The 26,337-nt window shown below is 41.1% G+C and overlaps 1 protein-coding gene across 1 annotated transcript in view; it reads left to right on the top strand.

Annotated features, from left to right (window-relative positions):
- The window catches only part of LOC108700932 (cadherin-4-like), a 335,569-nt gene that overhangs the window by 250,079 nt on the left and 59,153 nt on the right, over positions 1-26,337 (top strand). Inside the window, exon 3 of the mRNA XM_018234980.2 lies at positions 10,207-10,436. Within this exon, the coding sequence (XP_018090469.1) occupies positions 10,207-10,436 (230 nt within the window). The remainder of the gene's footprint in view (positions 1-10,206; positions 10,437-26,337) is intronic.

The following is a 26,337-nucleotide window of genomic DNA, read 5'->3' as shown; positions in this document are numbered from 1 at the left end:
TGAAATGTATAAAGATATTAGAAGTCACCTCGGCATTATGTGACCTGTTTAAAAGCACTCGGCCTTGTGCATTTATATGGTCACATAACTCCTCGGTGACATAATATCTTTATAAATTACAGTAGGGGGTACATTATCCACTATATATATATATTGCTAGCATACCATAAACAGTTCCTCTACTTGAGTGCCCGAAATAAGAAACAAATAATGCAGAAGAACAGTACTAACAGGATTTGTTGCATTAGTCCAGTTGGGAACAGGGCACAGGTTATATATACAGGTATGAGATCTGTTATCCAGAATGCTTGGGACCTGGTGTTTTCCGGATAACTATCTTTCTATCTTTCTGTAATTTGGATCTTCAAACCAACTAAAAAAAAAATCATTGAAACATTAAATAAACCAAATAGGTTGGTTTTGCCTACACTAAGGATTAATTATATCTTAGTTGGGATCAAGTACAAGCTACTGTTTTATTATTACAGATAATTTTTTTTTTAATAATGAGTTATTTGGATAAATGAAGTCTATAGGAAACGGGCTTCTTGTAATATGGAGCTTTCTAGATAATGGGATTCCGCATAACAGATCCCATACATACGCGTGCGTGTGTCTGTCTGTCACTGGGAAACTCGGGACCTGGGGTTTCCTGGATAACAGATCTTTCCGTAATTTGGATCTTCATACCTTAAGTCTACTAGAAAATTATGTAAACATTAAATAGACCCAATAGGCTGGTTTTCTTTCCAATAAGGATTAATTAGCTACTGTTTCATTATTAGAGAGAAAAAGGAAATAATTTTTTAAACAATTTGATTATTTGGATAAAGTTGGGTCTATGGGAGCAGTGTTGGACTGGGACACTGGGAAAAAAACCTGCTGAAATCAGGCCCTCTTGGGCCCCCCACTTGCCCAGTCATGTTTCCCCGTGGCAGTCCCGGTGGGCCCCCATTACTCCAGTCCGACCCTGTATGGGAGACGGCTATTCCATAATTCGGTGCTTTCTGGATAACGAGTTTCCGGATAACGGATCCCATACCTATAATATATATTGACACACACATATCCTATATAATAAAGTTGAAGTGTCTCTGCGTCCAGTCCCTGTGTCCGTGGGATTGCGCTACTGCGCATGTGCCCCACGGACCGTCTCTGGCGAATTTACGCTAGCAAAGTAGAGTCCATTAATTTAACGGGCTTAATGTCTAGTATATATATATTATATAAATGTTTTGTTCACTAAAGTGGGGAGCTGCTAAAAAAACTCTTCGGGGAAGATTTATCAAGGGTCGAATTTCAATGTAAAAAATACTTCAAAATTCGACCATCGAATTGAAATACTTCAACTTCGAAGTCTAAGTATTTTTCACCGAATTTTGCCATTGAACGATCGAAGTAAAATCGTTCAATCGTACGATTAAATCGTTCGAACCGAACAATTTTAGCGAATGATCGAACGATTTTACTTCGATGTTTGAAGAATTAGAAAATGGTTCTAGAAGGTCCCCGTAGGCTAACGTAGCCCTTCGGCAGGTTTAATTTGGCGAAGTATTGAAGTCAAAGTTTTTTTTAAAGAGACAGTATTTAGATTCGAATGGTCCAATATTCGAACGTTTTTTTCTAAGTAAATTCGAAGTCGTAGTACCCTATTCGATGGTCGAAGTATCCAAAAAATGACTTCGAATTTTTTTTACTTTGAAAATTCCCTCGAATTCACTTCGACCCTTGATAAATCTGCCCCTTAGCTATGGCTGTTTACCCAGTAAATGTGTATGTGAAGCTTCTTGATCTTGAGAAAACATGTTTACAAGCTGAGAAAGCAATATAGCTTGCACGTCTCCCTTCTTCCTTTGTTGTGTTGCTTAATTTGCATTTTGAATGCATGTAAACACGGCCATGGATCATCCTAGAACATTCACGACTTTCAGTGCTAGACCAATGGGTGTCCAATCTGAGTATTAGACCAACCTGTGGCCAATTAGAGCATTCACATTCTTTAAACAAGACCAACGTGTATTCAGAACATTCACAAGACTTGACCAAACTGTATGCAATTAGAGCATTAGTATAATCACAGTCCAATCAGAGCAGGCAGCATTTGAAAGCAATAAACTGGTTGGTTGCTATGGGTTATTAGACCCTGGTGGGCAGATTGGTGGATTCTCTTCTATAGAGAATTGCTGTCCATGGTACTGAAAAGCTTCTCTTAACCTCTGATTCTGAGTATAATCCAGGGAATATGTATAAATACAATTTGGGAAATTACAGTCAAGTGCAGCTATATTTCTGCCTTTTCTTTGCCCCCAAAAAGGGGTTTATGTAATAAAGCTTCTAAAGAACCCTCTAAGACCTGCTTCAATGGGTTAACACGTGATACTAAAAATTATCCACAAATCAAAAGTTTTTTTAATTTTTTTTTTTTTAATAATGTGCTTTAAACTTTCATGAAGTGTTATTTTATGTAAATGTCCTTAATGAGTCCATTTGGAAATGATTCCCTCGTTGCCGAGGCAATTTGCCGTTAATGGTTTTTGTTTTTACATAGTGAAATTTAGATTTGGGATCTCTTGTCATTAATCATATCAATATGAAATAAAAAAAAAAAGGGGGGGAAGTTTCCCTCCTACAGAGATGGCGATTCAATATCACTGCACCCCCATTATTTATTGATTTTTAGTCATTCTGCTTCTAAATGTAGTTTAGAGCTGCTTATAAAGAGTTGTGGGAGGGTTAAATCGCTCCACTGTCGCTCAGAACATTGTGTAACGTCTCCTCTCAAGGCCCTTGTGAAAAGCAGATAATTGCTGCTCTGAACCACCTACAAGGATCTAGGGGTCTTATCTCCCCCCCATTCCCAGACACTTTATTTCTGCATTTCATTCCTTGCTCATTTCCTGACCTTTTGAGTGAATTTTAATTCTACATCCAAAAGTAAAATGTCATCAAAATTTTATAGCATTTTCTCACTTGGGTTGAATAGATCATCTCTGCTTCTCTGAAGAACCAGAGACAGTCAGGAGTATAATTAGTTTCCTCTATAAATGTTGGGTCATGTGGCGTCTTTCTAAAAGAGATATGTCTTTAGTGGGGTACCCTTGTAAGGCAGGTACCTGGTTGCTGAACGCACAAGCCTCCACATAGGACACGAGCTCCAATTGGGCAGAAACCAGGAACTTTATTACATGCAATTTTTCACCACAGCCACACTTATTCATATGACACAGAAGTGGGCGTTCCAAATTGTAAATATGCACACAGGCTTTTTCCCTTTAACCATTTATCCAGAGGACTCAAATTTGGACTGGTAAGTTTGGATACTCATACTTGTCTTCAGTCACTGGGAATCCCTGTTCCCCACCTGTCTCAGTAATCCGGCACTTCCCACTGGTGTCCCTTTACTATTCTGACCAGGCTTTTCCTACTGGCAGAACACTGGCCCAAAGACCATCAAACCCTATTACTGGCCTAAACCCTGTTTCTGGAGTCTCTGCACTGTGGAAAATCCACTGAAGCACTAACCCCTTTACCCTCCTTGGCAGCCGATACTAAATAACCTAGATCAGACACCTAGTGCCTGCTTAACTACTTCTCACCTGCTCTCAGTCTGCTTCTGTTTCCTATTTAGTTTTTTTTCCTGGTCTGCTGTTCTGTGCCGATCCCTACCAACTAACGGCTGCCATACACAGGGAGATCCGCTCGTTTAGCAATGTCACCAAACAACGGGTCTCTCCTTGATATGCCCACATTGAGGTTCACGATATCGGGCTGATCCGATTGTTGGGCTGATCTGATCATGGGCCCTAGGGCCCAACAATCGGATCACAATGATCACGTTGATCATGGGACCGCAACAACGTACAGATGCAACAGGATTTTTAAGACTGTCCGTTCGACATCTGCCGACTTTCTACCAGATATCGATCTGGGAAGCCCTTCTGATGGCTCCATACACAGGCTAATAAGCTGCTTACTCGGGTCTGTCGGCAGCTTTTATTGGCCCTGTGTATGGGGGCCTTAAGACATGGAAACCTGGGTGTGGTCCCTTTTTATATCTCTTGGCTCACCATCTCCCTCTAGTGGTGGGGGTGTATACTACTCTTGAACTTCCATTACCAATCGCTTAGCGAATTTCACCTAACACCCCCCATATTGCTAATATACCCATACATATATGAACCCCACACTTACATTTCAAACAGTTTCAACAGCCATATACACACGTTCATTTAAACTCACATTAACATACATCGCCTGTTCTACCTTCTTACACCCTGGGCCCATTCTTTTGTGGAGCCAAACAGAGCAGTGGGTTTAAGTAGGAAGGCTAGCAAAACCTGACTGATATATTATTCGCAATGTGTGCTAGCAAGATGGCAGCACCTGTAGCAGATATAATTGCAAGATAGTGACTGCATAGCAAGGATAGCAGGTATAGTAGGGAGAGATGGTGCCTATAGTAACAGTGGGATAATAGTCTCTGGGAAGGGAGTGTGACTGTGGATAGCAGGTATAGTAGGGAGAGATGGTGCCTATAGTAACAGTGGATAATAGTCTCTGGGAGGGGAGTGTGACTGTGGGATAGCAGGTATAGTAGGGAGAGATGGTGCCTATAGTAACAGTGGGATAATAGTCTCTGGGAAGGGAGTGTGACTGTGGATAGCAGGTATAGTAGGGAGAGATGGTGCCTATAGTAACAGTGGATAATAGTCTCTGGGAAGGGAGTGTGACTGTGGGATAGCAGGTATAGTAGGGAGAGATGGTGCCTATAGTAACAGTGGGATAATAGTCCCTGAAAGGTTTTGTGCCCAGGGTTCATTTACTACCTTACTGTTTGCCTCTAGATGGTACAGTAAGAGCAGATGGCTTATGCACACAGAACTCTTTCTATATTTGCTGAGTAATTTTTAACATGATATAAATTCACTCTCTTCCTCAAGATTCCAGAAATGTCTATTCCTGCCTTTACGTCTTTTAGAATTATTCAACCAAAACATATTTATGTCCCCTAAGAATTCCACGTTTTTATTTCAGACGTGTTTTTGATATTTCCTCGCCCATCATTTCACTGCCTGGTTATTATAAAATCTTTTTTTTTTTGAGTAATTAAAAATGAAGAGGTTAAGGGTTTAAGCCCAAAAGACTGCTAATGAGTTTAACAGCAAATATCTTGAATAGTCATTTTTTTTTTATTCCTAATCCTTCCACTCACAATGTGTATCAGTCTGTTTACACTTATGAACAGGGCTGTTAGTGGTGCTGGGACAACCGGTGTTGGTGAAGTGTCACTGTTAACACATGTTCTGCTTTCACCTGCCCTACTGTCTGTCTTGTCCTACTGTCTCTGTCTTGTTCTACTGTCGCCGTCTCGCCCCTACCCTTTCCGTCCTGCCCAACTATCTCCATCTTGCCCTACCTGTCTCCGTCTTGCCCTACTCTTTCCATCTTGCCATACTCTTTCCGTCTTGTCCTTTGCTTTCCGTCCTGCCCTACTATCTCCATCTTGCCCTACTCTTTCCATCTTGTACTACTGTCTCCATCTTGTCCTACTCATTCTGTCCTGCCCTACTATCTTCATCTTGCCCTACTGTCTCCATCTTGCCCTACTCTTTCCATCTTGTACTACTGTCTTCATCTTGTCCTACTCATTCTGTCCTGCCCTACTATCTCCATCTTGCCCTACTCTTTCCATCTTGCCCTACTCTTTCCGTCTTGTCCTTTTCTTTCCATCCTGCCCTACTATCTCCATCTTGCCCTACTCTTTCCATCTTGCTCTACTGTCTCCATCTTGCCCTACTCTTTCCGTCTTGTCCTACTGTCTGTCTTGTCCTACTCATTCTGTCCTGCCCTACTATCTCCATCTTGCCCTACTCTTTCTATCTTGTCCTTTTCTTTCCGTCCTGCCATACTCCTTCCGTCTTGTCCTTTTCTTTCTGTCCTGCCATACTCTTTCCGTCTTGTCCTTTGCTTTCCGTCCTGCCCTACTATCTCCATCTTGCCCTACTCTTTCTGTCCTGCCCTACTATCTCCATCTTGCCCTACTGTCTCCATCTTGCCCTACTCTTTCCATCTTGTCCTACTGTCTCCATCTTGCCCTACTCTTTCCATCTTGCTCTACTGTCTCCATCTTGCCCTACTCTTTCCATCTTGTCCTACTCTTTCCATCTTGCCCTACTCTTTCTATTTGTCACTATTATATTACGGAATTAAACCCCATAATACTTATTTACATCCAGTCTACCCCTGCACAGGCCCTCCTGCCCCCTCCCAAAAAGTATCCTTATGGAAATGGGTAGGGAGAGGCTTGTTTGCCTTGAAATTTTGGCACACATCCATCCTTGATGTCTTAAAGATGTAATCACCAATGATCAGTCCTGATTATATTCCATTCCCCGGTGGGGGGTTCTTATTTGTGCTAAAGATAATTGATACAGTGTAATCCCATCATCTCTCCATCACAAAGCATTAAAAAAAGATGATTTCAGTTAAAATAATATTTTCATAAAATATGCACGAGGCCGTGAGGTGTTTGTTTAACTGCAGATGCTTCTCAAGGGCAGATTTACATCCTGACCTTGGTGTAAACATTAGCTTTTATATAAAATCAGATCTGAATATCACTGCAACTTCCGACTGCTGCTGTTTAGCACATGTAGTAAAAATATTTGTGTACGTGAGATTACATGGAGAAAGTTCAGGGCACACAATAAGCTATACCCCCATACTGTATTGTCTAAGGGAAACAATATGGCACCTCCTTCCCATATGTATAAATACAAATATACAGAGAAGGAATGTTCTGGGCACACAATAAGCTATACCCCCATACTGTACTGTCTAAGGGAAACAATATGGCACCTCTTCCCATATGTATAAATACAAATATAAAGAGAAGGAATATTCACTTTACACTGCATAGTGCTAATAAATATAACAGGTATGATTCAGTTTCCAAATTCTTCACTTTATAGCTGTAGGATTCAGTAGGTGTCTGTGTTACACCTCATGTGCATAATCCAAGGAAAATAGTTGAATCTAAACAGCTCCAGCCTCCAGGCAGTCATTTTAAACTGCAATTTGTTTATTTAGCAGTGTAGGCACACTACATGTTTCGGCAGAGCCCTTTATCAAGTGTGATATCATTTGATAAAGTGATATCACACAGCCCGAAACATGTAGTTTCCTACACTGCTAAGTAAACAAATTGCAGTTTAAAATTACTGCCTGGAGCTGTTTTGATTCAACTATTTTCCTTGAATAGTGCTAATAAAGTCCCTCTAGCAGGCAGCAGGAAATGCGCAGGGAGTTTCTGGGAATACAATGTATAGAACGCATAGAGGATATACTTTCCCTTTAATATTTCCCTTTAATAATACCTAACATATTGTCTGTATCAGATTGAATGTGTCTTTGCGCAGCCCTTGGGTGAAATCAGACAGTCCTAAACTGAAAGACTCGTCTGCATGCCAGGAACCCATGAAAACGTGAGTTTGCTCAGTAATTACACCCTCTGATCACAATGTGCGGCCCCTGCTTGACCAACACCTCACCCCATTAACAGAGAACAGGACGCTCTGGTTGGTCATTACTATATGTGAGAGGGCAGTGAGCCGGGATCACGACCAACAGCAATTACACTGAATTTGCTTTGCGCAGGAACAAAATTATTGTGCCGAGGCTCAGAATTAATAGGAGGATTAAACTAGAAACGGGTAGTTAGAAGAATGTCTTTCCAGGAGAGGTGGTATTTGAGTTACGTTTATTTTCCTATTGGTTTCAGACAGTTTTCTTTGAAGAATAAAAGCGTAAGAAGGCAAGCGTTGGGAGGCAAAGGGTGTTATTAAGAATTAAAGGGGAATTCAACCAAAACCCTTTTTTTTCTGCATAACCAACTTTCCTATGTTAATGTTTTTCAAGTTATGTGTAAATGCATTACCTGTGGAAAGCAGTGTCTTCTCATCCCTTTCTGTTATCTAACAGATTTGTTAAGTAGCTGGCGTCTGTTATACAGGTATGGGATCCTTTATCCGGAAACCAGTTTATTCAGAAAGATTCGAATTATGGAAAGGCAATCTCTCATAGACTCAATTTTATCCAAATAACACCACATTTTTAAAAATGAATTCCTTTTTCTCTGTAATAATAAAACAGTAGCTTTTACTTGATCCAAACCAAGATATAGTCAATCCTTACTTAAAGCAAAACCAGCCTATTTGGTTTACTTCATGTTTATATGATTTTCTAGTAGACTTAAGATATGAAAATCCAAATTACATTAAGATCCATTATGCAGAAACCCCAGGTCCCAAGCATTCTGGATAACAGGTCCCATACCAGTATTGGTTTATAAGTGAGAACCAGCAGGGCATATAATATAAGCAGCCCGACAGATTCTGCTTTTGATAACAATTACTTATATAAATAACTTTAAAACTTGTGAAAATGTGTCAAATGTATATTGGGAAGTTGCAAACTGTTTTATTATTATTATAATTAATTTTAGGCAGAGTCCCCTTTTAAGGGGCATGGGGAAATGCCTCAAAATAATTAGGGGAGTGAAAGCAACTAAGTCAGACCCCCATTGGCCTTGTGCTGTAAATATTGATAGCAGCAGCCTTAGATTTTCGCATTTGCTGAAAATGAACGCAACTCTCCCTGGAAATGGTTTATTATATGTATTACAAAAACTAGTTCTGGGAGAGAGTAGCACAATTTACCCTTTCTCAGTGGGAAAAGCACTTTCAGTTACTTAAGCTGAAACCTGAAGATTCTTTTGTGTCCTCAGGAAAGATCTGTTGGCCAATATGAAAGCAAAGAGTTAATTTTTTTGTGCTCCTATATCCCTCTTTACCCCTGTTTAAAACAGCCCGATTTATAATTAGAACCCTCTATTGTTGCAATTCTCTGAGCTCCAGTCTAGAATGTGAGTTGGGGGCGTATTCTGGTCACCGATCCAAAGGAAACTGCCAGCTCAACATTTCAGCACCACGGAGAGCTCTGCCACTTAGGTGATCTAAACTATCCACCTTCACATTAATCCCGCCAAGACCTGGCAATATAATAATAGGGGGCTGCTGGTATAGATCTGGGGGGCTAGGGGTGGGGAAGGTGGGAAAGAATTTCTTGCTATACCAAAGGTAACTTGCAGGATTCAGGATGGAGAACCTGTACTTAATTATGAGAAAAGTACCTATATGCCGGTTTTGAATAAATGCTAATTAAATCATGCATAGGCCGACATTGAAACTGCTGAGAAATGAAGCTGTCGGCAATAAAGGCTCCGTTTCTCCTGTTTGTATAAATGCCGGGAAACTTTATATGCGAGGGTTTTTTTCTAATTCCCCCGGAGAAAGTGACACTTGCTCAATTCTGTGGTTGATTTAGCTGCGCGATGGCGACACATCCCTCCCTGCGTGCATGCATAAAGTGTCCTAATGTGCCTTTAATAAATATTCATCCAGGAGAACTAGCCTTTAACAGGCGAGGCGGGTGCAATAGTCATTGCTGCTAGATGCTATCCATTACTGCAGTTAGCTCAGCCTTGGTGACTGTGGGTATACTTGCCATAGGCAGCAGGGCTGGTGGCTTTTTTGAACTGCTCTGTATTTGGGGTCCTGGCAGAGCAACAGCTTTATGGTGAAAGGTTGCAAAGAAATTGTTTTTTTTTTGGTTTTTTTAACCTTAGCTACTAGGCAACTTAGCAGTGATGATTTATACCATATCCAACCAATAGATGGCATCAGATTTCAGCACTGGTTATACCAGTCCATATCAAGTTAGAAAGAAACTATCCATAGTGTAGCCAGGACCACCATCAGGAATAATAAGGTAGTAGAGGCCCATCCCCCAGTGGACCCCAATTATTAGTCAACTGTTGACCTGGGGGGATGGCCCTGCTAACAAGTAGAATGGGACCATTGACAAAAAAAATATTTTAGTTGGGGTAGAGTTATAACACCTATGTACAGAGACAGTGAATATTACAGCAGATTATTTTTCAGACCCCCAGTTTTACCAATATTTATTTAAATTGTATATGAATTAGGACCTCATGGGGCCCCTATACCTCCTCCACAGGGTCTGCTTCCTCTATAGTTACACCCCAGTATACAGAGTAAGGGTAGAGTATTATGGAGTAGTGATTAAGTAATCTATATACTGTCAGGGTACAGTCTACCTTACACCACATTCTCTTTTGTCTTTCAGTGAAATTCAACGGCTGCAGTTCGGGGGCGCAAGGCATTTGGTACGAAACCAATAACCCGGATTTTAAAGTGGGTGCAGATGGGGCAGTGTACACAGCACGCAAGGTGTGGATCCCTGCCAAACAAGCCATGTTTATTGTGGAAGCTTGGGATCATGAAACCCCGGAGAAATGGGAAGCTGCCATCCAACTCCTCGTGAAAGAGACGCCATTCAACCAAAGCCAATATCAGGTAGCAGTTTTACTCTACTCACAAAAAAGTGCAGAGGAGGGGACCTATTAGACTGGTGATAGATACGGTAAAGCCAATTCTCAACCAACCCAAGTCCTCTGTTGATGCCCCCCACTGACTTCAGTGGAAATTTATGTTTTGGGTCACAGAACTGCCTGTTCCTGAGTGCCATAGCTCTAAAGCTAAGGTTAAGTGATTACACCTCAATCCTAATTTTAACAATAGTGTACCCTTGAAATAAAAAATAAATTATACATGTTCATGGCATGAGGTGTCATATTGTTTCCCTTAGACAGTACAGTATGAGGGTATATCTTATTGTGTGCCCAGAACATTCCTTCTCTGTATATTTGTATTTATACATATGGGAAGGAGGTGCCATATTGTTTCCCTTAGACAGTACAGTATGAGGGTATAGCTTATTGTGTGCCCAGAACATTCCTTCTCTGTATATTTGTATTTATACATATGGGAAGGAGGTGTCATATTGTTTCCCTTAGAGAGTACAGTATGAGGGTATAGCTTATTGTGTGCCCAGAACATTATAATATTTGTACATATGGATAGGTTATGCCATGTTGTTTTTCTAGTTTCACAGTTGAGTACTCCCCCCCCCCATTCATGCTGCTGAATTCTTTAATTTGCCCCCTTATCCGACCCACACGTGCAGTATTTTTCTGATATTTGCTTTGCCTTTGAATCAGCAGAAAGATTTTTTTTCTTATTCTGTTCATTCTTGCGGGAGACCTGCAGCAATTTAATTAGAATATGCAAATGAGTATGCGTTGCCCACAGGAAAGCTCTGGATCTCTGGAGGATTTTCTGGTTCCCGGCACTATTGAAACCTCCCATTCTCACCCTCGTGTCCTGGTTCCCTATCAGGCTGGCAAGAGTCTGGGACCCTCAGGGAAGGTTTCCTAGGGGGCTTCCCAGGCCCTAGTTTTTTTTATTAAAATAAAGAAGCGGGGAAAAATTCTGGTGTCAGTGTTATGGAAAGCTAAGAATTCCCTACTTGTACTAAAACCCAAATGTTAGCATTGCCAACTCACTTGCAGTAAAGGAGCGCTTCGTTATCCGAAGTTTACTCGCGAGGCAACTTTGGGCGACTCACGAATCGCTGCTAAAGGTCTCTCAAACCTTAATCACTTCCACTTATAAATGTATTAACCCTTCCTCTTCCCATGGTATTGCCTACACCAAGGTGAAACGTATAAACCATTTTCATCTCTGCAGGTATTAACCCCTTCCTCTTTCCTTTTATTACACCTTCTATGTCGAAGGCCATTAAGTGTTCAATATTTAAAGGTATGCCCTTCAGTTCTAAGGGGATGAACTCTACTCGAGGTATTGACCCCTTCCACTTCCCACGGTAATAACCCTTCTACATCTAAAGATATTGACCCCTCCCCCTTCTGTTTTGTTGTTGAAACAATCTTTTCAGCTGGAAAAAGAGTGGGCTGAACAAAGTATTGGTTTGTTGTTTAAATGGGTTGTTCACCTAACTTTTAGTATGATGTAGAGAGTGATATTTATTTTTTTATTTTGAGTTATTTCGCTTTTTATTCATCAGCTCTCCAGTTTGCTATTTCAGCAAAGGGGGTGAATTAATGTTAATGTAGGTTATAGAATGGCCAATGATAAGCAACTTTTCTATTTTAATAGTTTTTTTAATTATTTGCCTTCTGCTTCTGACTCTTCAGCATTCAAATGGGGGTCATGATTTGTTTTTATTACTCATCTTTCTATTCAGGCTTCTATTCATATTCCAGTCTCTTATTCAAATCAATGCATGGTTGCTAGGGGAATCTGGACCCTAGCATCCAGATTGCTGAAACTGCAAACTGGAGAGCTGCTGAATAAAAATGCTAAATAACTCAAAAAACACATAATAAAAAATGAATACCAATTGCAAATTGTCTAGGAAGATCGCTCTCTACATCACACAAAGTTAATTCAAAGGCCAACAACCCCTTTAAGATAAAGAGCTACTGTGCAGGACTTGAATTGTGATGTCACATACAGCTAATGTGACATCAACTCTTACCAGACCTCCCTTTCCCTGTCAGGTTTAAAGATGGAGTAGATTAGAACATTAGAAGGGGCCCGGTGTTTCATGACCCTGAACGTTCTGATACAACATTATAGAGCTGTCTTGTTGCAGAGATTTTTATTCATTTGTATCAGTCATTGCCCAGTGGAGCTTACAATCTAATTTTGCCAATACGCACACTAGGGTCAGTTTTATCAGGAGCCAATGAACTAGCCTGTATGCAAAAGAGCAAATATCTCTCTCCAAGCGAGTGCCTGGGGCCCCATACTGTGTGCTGCCTCATTGGAAAGTCATTTTCTTTTCCCAGTAGGAGGAAAGCATGAGCGATGCCGCTTGTGTTTACTGACATTTAATGAAGTCACAATCTATTGCCCCTGCTCCAATCCAATTCCTCCGTGGCCGCAATCTGGGAAGGCGCCGTATTTTGCTTCGATTTGCCGATTTAATTACGGAATTGCTCCATTGTGTAATTGTGCCGTCCCTGAAAGGGGAGACGTAATTTTATTTAACGACCTGTTAATCAAATGTTCCTCGCCTCGACGCACGCAGCCGGATAAAGGTCACGCATCCCGCTCATTCTGCTAGTCACCAGCAGTCGGCGGGTGCCCCAAGGTAGAGCAGGGAGTAGGAACAGGGAGATGTAACTGAATTATCCAAGTAGGGGCCCTAAGGCTGCTGAGGTGCCTGGGTGATCCATTGGTCAATATTTATTATTAAATTTGACCTGAGCCCCTGCACAGTGAACCCTTTACTCACCAATAGTGATGGGAGAATAAATTCGGCAGGCATGGATTCGCATGAAAATTTTTGCATTTCGCCCGCCCGCAAAACTGTCGCAACATTTACGTTATTTAGCTTCTTATTCAGCAGCTCTTTAATTTGCATTTTAAGCAATCTGGTAACTAGGGTCCAAATTACCCTAGCAACCATGCATTGATTTGAATAAGATTGAAATATGAATAGGAGAGGACCTGAATAGAAGGATATGTAATAAAAAGTAGCAATAACAATACATTTGCAGCCTTACAGAGAGTTTGTCTTTTAGAAGGGGGTCAGCGACGCTCATTTGAAAGCTACAAAGAGTCAGAAGAAAAAGGCAAATAACTATAAAACTATGGAAAAAATATAAAATAATGAAAACCAATAGAATTGGCCGTTCTATAACATACTAATAGTTACCTTAAAGGTGAACCAACCCTGTAATGCATTTGGACAAAATAGTGGCGCGTATAAAAATTGCAGATTGCGTCAAAATTGTCACGTGTCAAAATTATTTCCGCCGTTTCGCGAATTATTCAGAGAAGCGAAATGGCCTAGATTCCCCAATCACTACTCAACAATGATGAATTAATGCCTAGTGTTCTTCACCTTCCAACACTTTTTTCCGTTCAGTGGTTATCAGATAGTTGGTTATCAGATAGTTTGAAATTAAGACTTTTTTTCAATTGACTTTCTATTTGTGGCCGTTTTTCTTATATTGAAGTGTAAAGTTACATTTTTAACCTTTTTTAAGGGGTGGTTCGTCTTTAAGTTAACTAGTGTGTTATAGAATGGTTAATTCTAAGCAACTTTTCAATTGGTCTTGGTTATTATTATTATTTTTTATAGTTTTAGAATTATTTGCCTCTTTCTTTTGACTCTGTCCAGCTTTCAAATGGGGGTCACTGACCCCATCTTAAAAAAAAAAAAAAGCTCTGTAAGGCTACAAATGTATTGTTATTGCTACTTTTTATACTCATCTTTATATTCAGGTCTCTTTTTCAAATCAATGCATGGTTGCTAGGGTAATGTGGACCCTAGCAACCTGATTGCAAGCTGGGAAGCTGCTGAATTAGAAGATAAATAACTAAAAAAAATCATTAAAAAAAAATTGAAAATTATTACCCTCTGCGGCATACTAAAAGGTTACTGAAAGTTTAATAACCCCTTTAAACTTTAAAAATTAAAAAAAAAAATAAAGCAAACTGGAAAAAGGCTCTCTGGTAAACAATCTGAAGACAACTGAACCTTAAAAAAAAGATGAACAACCCCTATAAAGGGGAACTGTCAATACAATGAAATGCTACTGTTAGCATTGTGCTCATGCCGTGAGTCCCAGACTAACAGCAGAAGCCCTTGGTTGAAAGTGTGAGAACAGGGCAGTGGTGCTCCTTCCATGAGGCAAGGTGAAAATATCTCCCATATTCCTACCCCTAGGCTCAGGCTGATTGGGTGGTGGGGTATAGTCAAGGGACCACATATAGTTCCTTAGGCTGCAGTTTGTCTGTGGCCAGTAGAGGGAGCGCTTGCATGTTTTCATAATCGCACAGAGAATATAGGACCTGCTCTGCTCAAGTGACCCCCCTGATTCCGGAAAAGGATGAGGGGAGCAGCCCACAGGCAGGAAGTAGTAACAATTTAAAGCCCTTAATATAAATAAGTAAATACAGGAGTAAGCAAGGATATATTCCCAGTACCGCCACTTCTAGTTGTTATACAGTTAAAAATAACGACTATTCAGATTAATATAAACATGAGAAACGTTAACGTCAGGCGTTTCACAAAACACGTTAAAAAAATGGGGAAAATTAAGTATTTGCCACCTAACCCTAAGAACTGACAATTAATTCTGCTTGGTGATGCATGGAACTCAGGAGCAGAATTACAGACACAGCCCGCATCTATACAAACCATTCAAGCGTCACTCTCCTACTCATCCCTGTGATTCATTTTTTCCCCCAAAAAAAGCTTCTTTTTTTTTTTTTTATAGCTATTGTCTTTTTCTCGTCTACGCCTACAAAACCGTCCTCTGAAAGCTTCCATGGCAACCAACAAGTACAGCGACAGACAGAACCCTCATTAACCAGTTTAAATATACATGACGCTGGCAGGCATTACACAAAACCATTTTTCAAAGGTGCGACGATGAGGTCTCGAATGAAAGGCGGATTTATTTTTTATTTTTTTTCTGCTGCGGCGTTTAAAGGCGAAACCTAATTATTTATGTTAGTAAAATGGATCACGTTGACAATTATCAGACAATGCATTATTTGTTTCTTAAACTATTATTTGACCCGGAGCTTTAGGGAGAGAATGTAAACACTGTCAAGTGGCACACACACGCCAAGATCTTTGTGTCTCTATCCTATATTAGGATATATATATATATATATATATTAGGTACCTATCTAGTGCTACCAATCCCTATTTCTGTAGGGAAATGAGAGCAGAGCAGACAGTAACCCTTCCAACACTTTGCCTTGTTTCTAGTTCACCCAGTAATGTAGAAATACTTGTGATACTGCACTGAGTTGACTTTTTTGGAAGATTTAACAGGGTTTTATTTTGCTGGGAAGCTGTGTTGAGCCAAGGCTACAGAGTTCAAACAGAGTGTGATTCCTCTATCTTTATTAATATGTTAATACACTATATTCATGAACTCTGTAAGTTATCAACAGGCAAATGGGACCGTGCAAGCTTTCTGGCATTAAGAAACAGATAAACCCTTTCAATTTAAATGCTGGGATCTACATGGAAAGGTGGAAGGGAAGTCACATTGGGGCGTATTTTTCACATTCCTCCCAACATTTTGGAAATAAAAAGGACAAAAAGTTGGCGCATGTAGCGCTGCAATTTTGACCACGCCCATTTTTGACCACTCCCACTAATTACCATGTTCATTTTACAAAATTTGGCAGAACATTTCTGTGTTTTTTTTCAGTTATCACAGTTTTGCTAATGAAGGTGCATTGTCTTTTAAGCTGCGAGTCTAACTTCTCCCAAGGGACCTGTTATCTTATATTGTTACAATTACTTACTTATTTGCTTATCTTGAAATTCTTATAAAAGTATCTTATAAGCAGCTGTGGCTGTTCTGGGCTCTCTGCCAAAAGCCAATTAAGTTAGAAACTTTGTTTCTTTTTCTGCTGTTCAGTGCAGAGAAAAAGTGGACTTTCCAGTACAAACCAGGGACTGCAGTTTGAGCGGTCAAAAGAGGGACTGTCCCTCTAAAAACTGGACAGTTTGGAGGTATGTATATCAAAGGGACATGCCCCTACAGAAATAGGGATTGGTAGCACTAGATAGGTACCTAATATATAAGGACAGAGACAAGAGGAAAGTGTTGGAAGGGTTACTGTCTGCTCTCATACCTCTCAACATTTTAGAAGTAAAATGAGGGACAAAAAATTTTTTCGCATGTAGAACAGCAATTTTTTGACCACGCCCTTTCGGTGACCACACCCCCTAATTACCATGTTCATTTTACAAAATTTGGCAGGTTATTAAAGTTTGAAAATATTTCTCCTTATCTAAACTGTTTTTTTGTGTCTCAAAATTGTTACAAAGTATCTTATTTGCACCTGTTGGCTGTTCTGGTCTTTCTGCTAAAAGCCAATTAAGTTAGAAACTTTGTTTCTTTTTCTGGCTGTTCAGTGCAGAGAAAATAGGGACTTTCCAGTACAAATGAGGGACTGCGGGTTGAGCTGTCAAAAGAGGGATTGTCCCTCCGAAAAAGGGACAGTTGGGAGGTATGCTGCTCTCATTTCCCTACAGAAATAGGGATTGGTAGCACTAGATCGGTACCTAATATATAAGGACAGAGAAAAGAGGAAAGTGTTGGAAGGGTTACTGTCTGCTCTGCTCTCATTTCCCTACAGAAATAGGGATTGGTAGCACTAGATAGGTACCTAATATATAAGGACAGAGAAAAGAGGAAAGTGTTGGAAGGGTTACTGTCTGCTCTGCTCTCATTTCCCTACAGAAATAGGGATTGGTAACACTAGATAGGTACCTAATATATAAGGATAGAGACAAGAGGAAAGTGTTGGAAGGGTTACTATCTGCTCTCTCTCATTTCCCCTACAGAAATAGGGATTGGTAGCACTAGATAGGTACCTAATATATAAGGACAGAGACAAGAGGAAAGTGTTGGAAGGGTTACTGCCTGCTCTGCTCTCGTTTCCCTACAGAAATAGAGGTAGGTAGTTCCAGATTTATGCCTTTTATATAGGGAAAGAGACTAGGGAAACATGACCATTTCTTTACTTCTTCACTAACAATGCTTAAAGGACCAGTAACATAAAAAATTAATTTAAAAATTCTTTAGTATACTGTACATAGAAAAAAACACCAAGACAAGTGAAACTTTAAAATGGCAAAGCCTTCATTAAGAAATAACTTACCGAAACTCCGCTTCCGCTACTCTTCAGAAAAGGCGGAGATCCATCGTGCACACTCGATTTCTCCTCCCTGGCTATCTCCTATAAGGAAGGCAAGGAGGAGAAATCGAGTGGCGCACGATCGATCGCCCGATTGCTTTCAGAAGAGCAGTGAGCGCAAGCAGAGTTTCGGTAAGTTATTTCTTAATAAAATCTTTTGATTTTAACGTTTAATTTGTCTTTTTTTTCGATGTATACTAATGAATTTTCGAAAAAAATGTTTTGATGTTACTGGTCTTTTTAGAGAAAAGGAAAAGAGAAGTGAGTGGCCGGGTTGTGTGAGCACTGCCCTCAGTGACCCTCCTTCCCAGGCACAGGGGGCCATCATGAGGCTATTACCTGCTAATTACTTTATGGGATAAGATTGTGACTTGGGAAATTGGTCCAGTGACCTGGGCCGAGCTAATTTGATGGATCACAGAACAAAAATAGCTGAAAGGCATCCAAGTGTCTAATGTGCGCCCCCTCCCTCCTATAGCTCAAAGCAACGTTCTATTCCTCAAGGCCAACTGTAGGGCACAGGGAGTTACTAAAGATTGGACAGGTATTACTGTGTACAGAACTCAGTAGGTATTTGGGTAAGAAGGAATGCTACAAACTGACAGCACTGTGACTCAATATAACCCCTTATTAGTGATGGGAGAATTTATTCAGCTGGCGCGAATTCACGGTGAATTCCTGTGTTTCGCCGCCGGAATAAATTCACGAAAATTCAGAAGAAAAATGGACGATGGCATCCAAAAATGGACGCCGGCGTCCAAAACGAGATGGCAGCGGCGTTTCGTGAATTTTTTGCTGTTTCACGAATTTCACGCGAAATGATGCAGAGAGACAATTAGCAACTGGTTTTGGGGTTTTTGAGTTATTTAGCCTTTTTATTCAGCAGCTCTGCAATTTGCAATCTAGTAGCTAGGGTCCAATTACCCTAGCAACCATGCATTGATTTGAAAAAGAGACTGGAATATAGGGTTGACAAAAGTCCATCAAGCTCAACCCCCCTCCAAATGAAACTCAGCATCCATACACACACCCCTCCCTACTTTCACATAAATTCTATATACCCATAACTAAAGAGTTTAGTATCACAATAGCCTTTGATATTATGTCTGTCCAAAAAATCATCCAAGCCATTCTTATGGTCATTAACTGAATCAGCCATCACAACATCACCCGGCAGTGCATTCCACAACCTCACTGTCCTGACTGTGAAGAACCCCCTACGTTGCTTCAAATGAGTTCTTTTCTTCTAGTCTAAAGGGGTGGCCTCTGGTACGGTGATCCACTTTATGGGTAAAAAGGTCCCCGCTATTTGTCTATAATGTCCTCTAATGTACTTGTAAAGTGTAATCATGTCCCCTCTCAAGCGCCTTTTTTCCAGAGAAAACAACCCCAACCTTGACAGTCTCCCCTCATAATTTAAGTCTTCCCTCCCTCTAACCAGTTTAGTTGCACTTAGTCTCTGCACTCTCTCCAGCTCATTTATATCCCTCTTAAAGGAGAAGGAAAGCTACGGAGGCATTTTATTGCCACTAGATTAGCTGCAATAGTGCAAGCTAGAATGCTATATTTATTCTGTAGAATGTTTTACCATACCTGAGTAAAAAGCTCTAGAAACTCTCTGTTTGTTTAGAATAGGAGCTGCAGTATTAACATGGTGTGACATCACTTCCTGCCTGAGTCTCTTCCTGCTCTGGGCTCAGATTACAGTAGAGAAGGGAGGGGGGGAGGAAGAGGAGCAAACTGAGCATGCTCTTGCCCAGGGCAATGAGGTTTAAGCTGAAGGCAGGAAGTCTGATACAGAAGCCCATGTGTACACAATAGAAGGAAAGAAATGCAGTGTTTCTTTTGACAGGGGACTCAGAGCAGCACTACTTTGGGGGTTTACTGGTATATTTAGATGGACCTTTCTGATAAGGCTTATTTAGTTTTAACCTTTCCTTCTCCTTTAAAGGAGAAACAAACTCTTGATAAAAAAACCCTACCCCCTACCCTACATAGACCCCCCCCTCCCTCCTCCCCCCCAGACTAGCTAACTCCCCAGCCTAACGGTCTACATACCTCAGTCTCCGCGCAGATTCTGTCCAGCGTAGTTCTCTATCTTCTTCTCTTCGGTAATCTTCAGAATGAGACCGGCTAAACGGCACATACGCAGTTGGAGTCATTTTCTGTTTCGCGACAACTGCAATTGCGCCGAAACTCACAAAAATTTCCTAAGCGCCAATATCATTCCCAAGATTACAGATGTGGCTGAAGATGGCGCCCGTGAACTCTGCTGGACAGAATCTGCATGGAGGGGTAAGTAAAGAGTTAGGGGCATTTGCCCAGGGGGTTGGAGGGAGGGAGGTCTATGTAGGGTAGTGCTTTTTTTCTAGTAAGGGTTTGTTTCTCCTTTAAGGACTGGAGCCAAACTGCACTGCATATACTCCAGGTGAGGCCTTACCAGGGACTGATAAGGGATAAATACATAATTTTCTTTCAGTTTATTCCCTTTTTTATGCAAGACAGAACTTTATCTGCTTTATTGGCCGCAGAATGACACTGCCCGGAATTAGACAACTTGTTATCTACAAAAACCCCTAGATCCTTCTCAGTTAGACCCCTAACACTGCCATTTAGTGTATAACTCACATTTATATTATTTCTACCAAAGTGCATAACCTGCATTTATCAACATTGAACCTCATTTTCCAGGTTGCTGCCCAGTTTTCAAATTTAGATAAATCACTCTGCAAAGTGGCAGCATCCTGCATGGAACCTATAGTTCTGCACAATTTAGTATCATCAGCAAAAATAGAAACAGTACTTTCAATGGCCACCTCCAGGTCATTAATAAACAAGTTGAAAAGCAAGGGACCTAGTACAAAGCCCTGCGGTACTCCACTAACAACACTGGTCCACTTAGAAAATGTTCCATTTACCACCACTCTTTGTAGTCTTTTAGCCAGTTCTCTATCCAGGTACAAATACTATGTTCCAGGCCAACATTCCTTAAAGGAGAAGGAAAGGCATTGTGCACTTGGGGGTGCCAAATGTTAGGAACCCCAAGTGATTTTTTTTACTCACCTGAAACCCCGGGCCGGTGCTCCTATCAGCAGAAAACTGCAGATATACCAGTGAGCACCACAGAGCGATCCTCTTCTGGCTTCTTCTTTCTTAAAATTTCCTGGGGCAAACGCATGCACAATTGAACAGTCAACGTTTTAGTTTAAGTTCGGCTTTTCATTCTACTGCGCATTCGCAGCCGCGCAAAGAAAGAGGAACAGAAGAGGATTGTTCCGTGGTGCTCACTGGTATAACCCCAGGCCGGTGCAGTTTTTCTGCTGATAGGAGCACCGGCCCGGGGTTTCAGGTAAGTCAATACAGCCGGTTTCAGGTAAGTCAATACAATCACTTGGGGTACCTAACATTTGGCACCCCTAAGTGCACAAAGCCATTCCTTCTCCTTTAATTTAACCAGTAACCTTCTGTATGGCAATGTATCAAAATGCTTTAGCAAAGTCTAAGTAAATCACATCCACTGCCATTCCAGAATCAAGGTCCCTGCTCACCTTCTCATAAAAAGAAATGAAGTTAGTCTGGCAAGATTTATTGTGCATTAAAACCATGTTCCTATAAATATGAGAGGGTCTGAATGGAAATATGAATAATAAAAAGTAGCAATAACAATACATTTGTAGCCTTAAAGAGCATCTTTTAGGTAGGGTCGGTGACCCCCATTTTAAAGCTGAAAAGAGTCAGAAGAAAGAAAATAATTCAAAAACTAAAAAATGAAGGCCATTTGAAAAGTTTCTTAGAATTAGCAATTCTATAACATGCTTAAAGTTAACATAAAGCAGATACAAAACCCCCCATAAAGGGGTGGTACACCTGTATCATGGCTTCCCTCATGCCAAGCTGCTGGGGATTCTGGGAGCTGCAGCTGAAACCATAAGGAATTCCCAAAAATAATGGCTTTTCTACGAAGCATAACGATCCCAAATGAGCGTCTCTGCTCCCACACATAGTAATGAATGGCTCTGTGACCTTGGTTAGTTCATTAAACAATAATTACCTGTTTACAGATCATTAGCTCTCTGTGACTCACCTGCTGCTCAGCGACAATTGGATTGGCACATGGCACCCGCTCTGGCAGGACGCCAGGTATTTACCTGTCTGTTAATCACACACAAACACATCGTTAACAATGTAGCAAAGCTGTTAATTAATGGAAAAGACGCTGGCTTTGTCGTATCATCTGACACGGTGTCAGGCAGTGGGCAGCAATGCCATTTCTATATTAATAGACAGCTGGAACTCATGAGAAGGCATAAAACCAGGAACGGAACTAGGTTAGGCAGAATGGGCACAAGACGTGGATGGAACTGGGAGATGGTGCAACTAAAACGGGAGAAAGAGAGACAGCTCAAATTTGGGGGCCCAGCAGGCTGAGCTGTGGCAAATGCAGGTCATCTGCAAACCAATGGGGGAGTTGGGGTTAAAGGATAACTAAAATAAGTGAATGTAAACCTGGTAAGACTGCTATCCTAAAAACATTTGCAATGTGCATTCATTATTTATTTTCTTTTTTGCCCCCAAGATATTAAAGGATACATGTACTGTTAATATGAATGAATTTTGTTACAACAGCCCCACCTGCTGGTCAGTTTCCCACCAGTCTGACCACCAAGTAGTCAAGGGAGTTGTCAGGAGAAAGAAAGAGGCTGCTCTGATGTTCTTCAGCTTAGGAAAAAAATCTTTCCTAAGCAGAAGACCATCAGAGCAGCCTCTTTCTCTCTCCTGACAACTCCCTTGACTACTTGGTGGTCAGACTGGTGGGAAACTGACCAGCAGGTGGGGCTGTTGTAACAAAATTCATTCATATTAACAGTACATGTATCCCTTAATATCTTGGAATAAAAACAAAATAAATAATGAATGTACATTGCAAATGTTCTTAGAATAGCTGCCTCAGCAGAGCACAAGGTCAAGTAGTATTGCCTTGGGCACCAATACCACTTGGCCTGGCACTACCTGAAATTCAGAAACAAACTTATATAGAGTCAGGGTCGGACTGCGGGGTTCTGGGCCCACTTGGGCTGCACCACATCAGGGGCCCCCTCCTCAGCCGCAAATCCCCCTCTCTTCCCCCCCCCAGCGCATCCAACATTGTATAGAGGAAGTCATCAGCAGTTCTGGGGGGTGAGAACAGGGGTATATCTGGGCATGGTCAGGGCATAACAAGAGCATGGGTAAGCTTCTTCCGTAAACCCACGATGGCTGGGCAAAAATAAGTTACTTTCTGAATTCTAACTGCACTGAGCCAGAAAAAAAATCTAACTGTTGGTTGGTTGCTATGGTTATTGGACTGTAGCAAAACTGGGGTCACAAACTGCTCAGCTACAGTACAGTACATCCCCTAATCCTATCAGCCTTCTTGCCAGAGACCATATGACAGATATTGCCACTGACCATTGGCAACACATATATATATATATATATATAAATATATCAATGCTGTCCAGTTATAACAGTTATAAGTGGACTATAACAGTTATAAGTGGACTATAACTCCCAGAATTCACTGAGACACAAGGGTGGCAGTTGCTAATTGCATGGCTCGTGGCAGCAGGGAGGATACTCTGCTTCTGTATCTGATCAGTGTATGTTCCTGAAATCCCCATCATAAGTGATGATCTGTGCAACTGTCACACTTAATATTCATTGTTGATTGGATAGCAGGAAAAGTCGCCTCCTGTTTTGGGACAGGTGAATAGAGCACAATCTTGGTCGCATGAGACGTTAATAATAATAATAATGTTCATGTAGGGGGGTCGCCGCGGGTAATGTGTATCACGTGCAGTTGTTTAAAGTGAGCTCCATTGGACCAGCAGCATCGAACCTGTCCTAACTGCTGTCTGTCTCTTTAATTCCTTAACCCTGACCCAGATAAGAAGGTGCTAATATGTGTCAACCCTTGGAAAATCAAATTCCATAGTTAAATATGACTTTCCCCATACACACAAAGCCACCGACCATCCAAATCCAGCAGATCAGCCTCTCATTTACCTTTTAGCAGAAATCTCAATTTATCTCACAATGAAGCAAAACTGGTGCCACTGAAATCAGTATTTGTTTATTCCTTTCTGCTCTCCAACTCTTATATTAATGTCGCAGACGTCAGTTCTACTGCGTCTTCTGCTACATTGTTTCAGGAGACAGAACCAGCAGTGCAGGGTACCATTATTATTTGTTACCAGGAGTACTATTTTGGCAGTCACATTGTTCCCACGTCGTATGCCCAAAATCTGCAGAATTAAAATGACTGGCATGGTGCCGCTTCCAATAGAATTCCGAGCAGCTCCGTTCTTAAACCATAAAGAGAAATCAATAGAGACACAAAAACAAGCAGATTGCGGCCTGAACTCCAGGGAAGGGAAAGAAGCTTTAAAACCAATGACTGATTGCAGCTTTTTGAATCGTGCCATTTCGGGGGTAAAATATTTGCCCCAAACTCAATCTCCGTGCAGCGTTTTTCTATTCACAGCGTCTCAGCCAGTAATGGTTTATATTGTGTCTATTCAGAGTGAGCGCCGTTTTAAATGGATGGAAAAAATAATAATGTTTATTTTATGGTGTAAATTAACTTTTACAAATAAGCACCAAATTGCACTGTAGCCCAGGGTCCGACTGTGTTTCTGCACTATTTTTAGCGACAATTTAGTGCTTTGTTGTAACCATCTTACTCCTACTGCCTCCATCTTGCCCAACCGTCTCCATCTAGTCCTACCGACTCAGTTTTGGTCTGCTTTATCCATCTTGCCCTACTGTCTCCATCTAGTCCTACTGATTGGTCTTGTGTTTTCCTACCAACTTAATATTGGTCTGCTTTATCCATTTTACTACAACTGCTTCCATTTTCTCCTACTGTCTCTGTCTTGCCCAACCGCCTCCATCTTACCCTACTGTCTCCATCTAGTCCTACAGACACAATCTTGGTCTACTTTATCCATCTTGCCCCACTGTCTCCATCAAGTACTTCCGCTTAGTCTAGTCTTTTCCTCCCAACTCAATCTTGGTCTACTTTATGCATCTTTCTCATACTGCCTCCATTTTCTCCTACTGCCTCCATCTTGCCCTACTGACTCTGTCTAGCCCTACCAACTCAATATTGGCCCTACTTCTTCATCTCATCCTGAAGTCTGCCTTGTCCTACGGTCTCCATCTTGCCACCACTGTCTCCATCTCATCCTGCTGTCTATGTCTTGTCCTACATCTCAATCTTGTCCTGCTGTCTCCATGTCACCCTACTGTTTCCAGCATTTTATAATTGACAGCTCATTTCACCAAGGGGGTTCAGCAGAGGCTGAGGCCTCTCAGTTTCCCAAGTGTTCTTTACACGACAAGAGGGAGAGAGAGAGGCTAGTTCCTGGTTGATTATACTGCTGGTGATTGCTACCTGCCGATTCCTAGATACATATACCTGGGCAGGAAAGGTCTCCTCTAACTGTAAATTTCTGTTTTAACAGCTCTGGATGGCAGCGCTCGCCGCAGTCACCTTTAGTAATCCTGCCTTTGCTCTGGGAGAAAATCACTGGTGGTGCTGCTTGCAAATAAAAACGCCAATGTTAAGTAAAGACATGCTAAGCAAAGCAGCCACCGAGCTCAAATGATGGTTTATTTACTCCCAATCTATTGTGCTGAGCGCCGGTGACTCAAAAGGGATTCTAGCACTAAAGTAAATGGAAAATGGAATGGGGATAAGTGCAGTGCAGGGCTGCCACTTTCTGGGCTTTTAACCTGTTTAATGATTTCTATTCTGAAAACAGAATTGCAATGCTCTCAATTTAAGGCTTTCTGAAGCCAACACGATTTCTTGCACGTGCTCCACAGACTGCATTTACTGCTATGGGCCATCCACTAAATTGGACATGAATGTATAGAAATACATATTGCACTGGTCATCAGACGCTTGTTAATTCCTGCAGAGGGTGACAGTTGCTGAGTGACCCCCATCAACCTAATGGGATATATTTATCAATGAGTGAAGTCTAAGATCCCCACAGACCCCTAGAGTGGAATTCTGCCACTCTCCATTCATTTTCATAGGATTGTTAGAAGAGTATTTATCAATGGGTGAAAGTGAAAGTTCATCCTTTGATAAATATGCCTTTCAAAATCCAAAGAAATGAATGGAGAGTGGTTGAATTTCACTCTAGTGGACGGTGGTGATCTCTAACTTCACTCTTTGATAAATATACCCCAATGAGTGAAGAAAGACAGCAAAGGGCCTCATTTTCTAATAAGGGGCAAGGGTCAAAGTGCCAAAAAAATGGGTACAAAGCATTCCTGGCATGTATGTTAGCCAGTTAATCCAGTGATGGGAACAGAGCTCACTAGGATCTTAGAAGTTTTCACTTTTTTTTTTATATCAATGATGCGAAAATTGTTGGGTCCATTATGCCACAACTGAACTGTGAGTGGCAGATTTCTCTTCCCAAAAACTTGCCGCACCATCAGAACTAGTGATAAGCGAATCTGCCCCATTTGGGTAAAAATATAAGAAACCATGGGAAAATTTGCAAAACGACATGACAGTAGACTTTTCTTATGGCTATATTTTCCATTTTACGCTGCAAAAATTTTAGCTGCAAATTTTTCAAGTGATTTTGCGAAA

This window comes from Xenopus laevis, chromosome 9_10L (genome assembly GCF_017654675.1).
Source record: "Xenopus laevis strain J_2021 chromosome 9_10L, Xenopus_laevis_v10.1, whole genome shotgun sequence".
In the NCBI taxonomy this organism is placed as follows: Eukaryota; Metazoa; Chordata; class Amphibia; order Anura; family Pipidae; genus Xenopus; species Xenopus laevis.
Note: the sequence above shows the minus strand (reverse complement) of the source record. Positions and strands in the feature narration are given on the sequence as shown.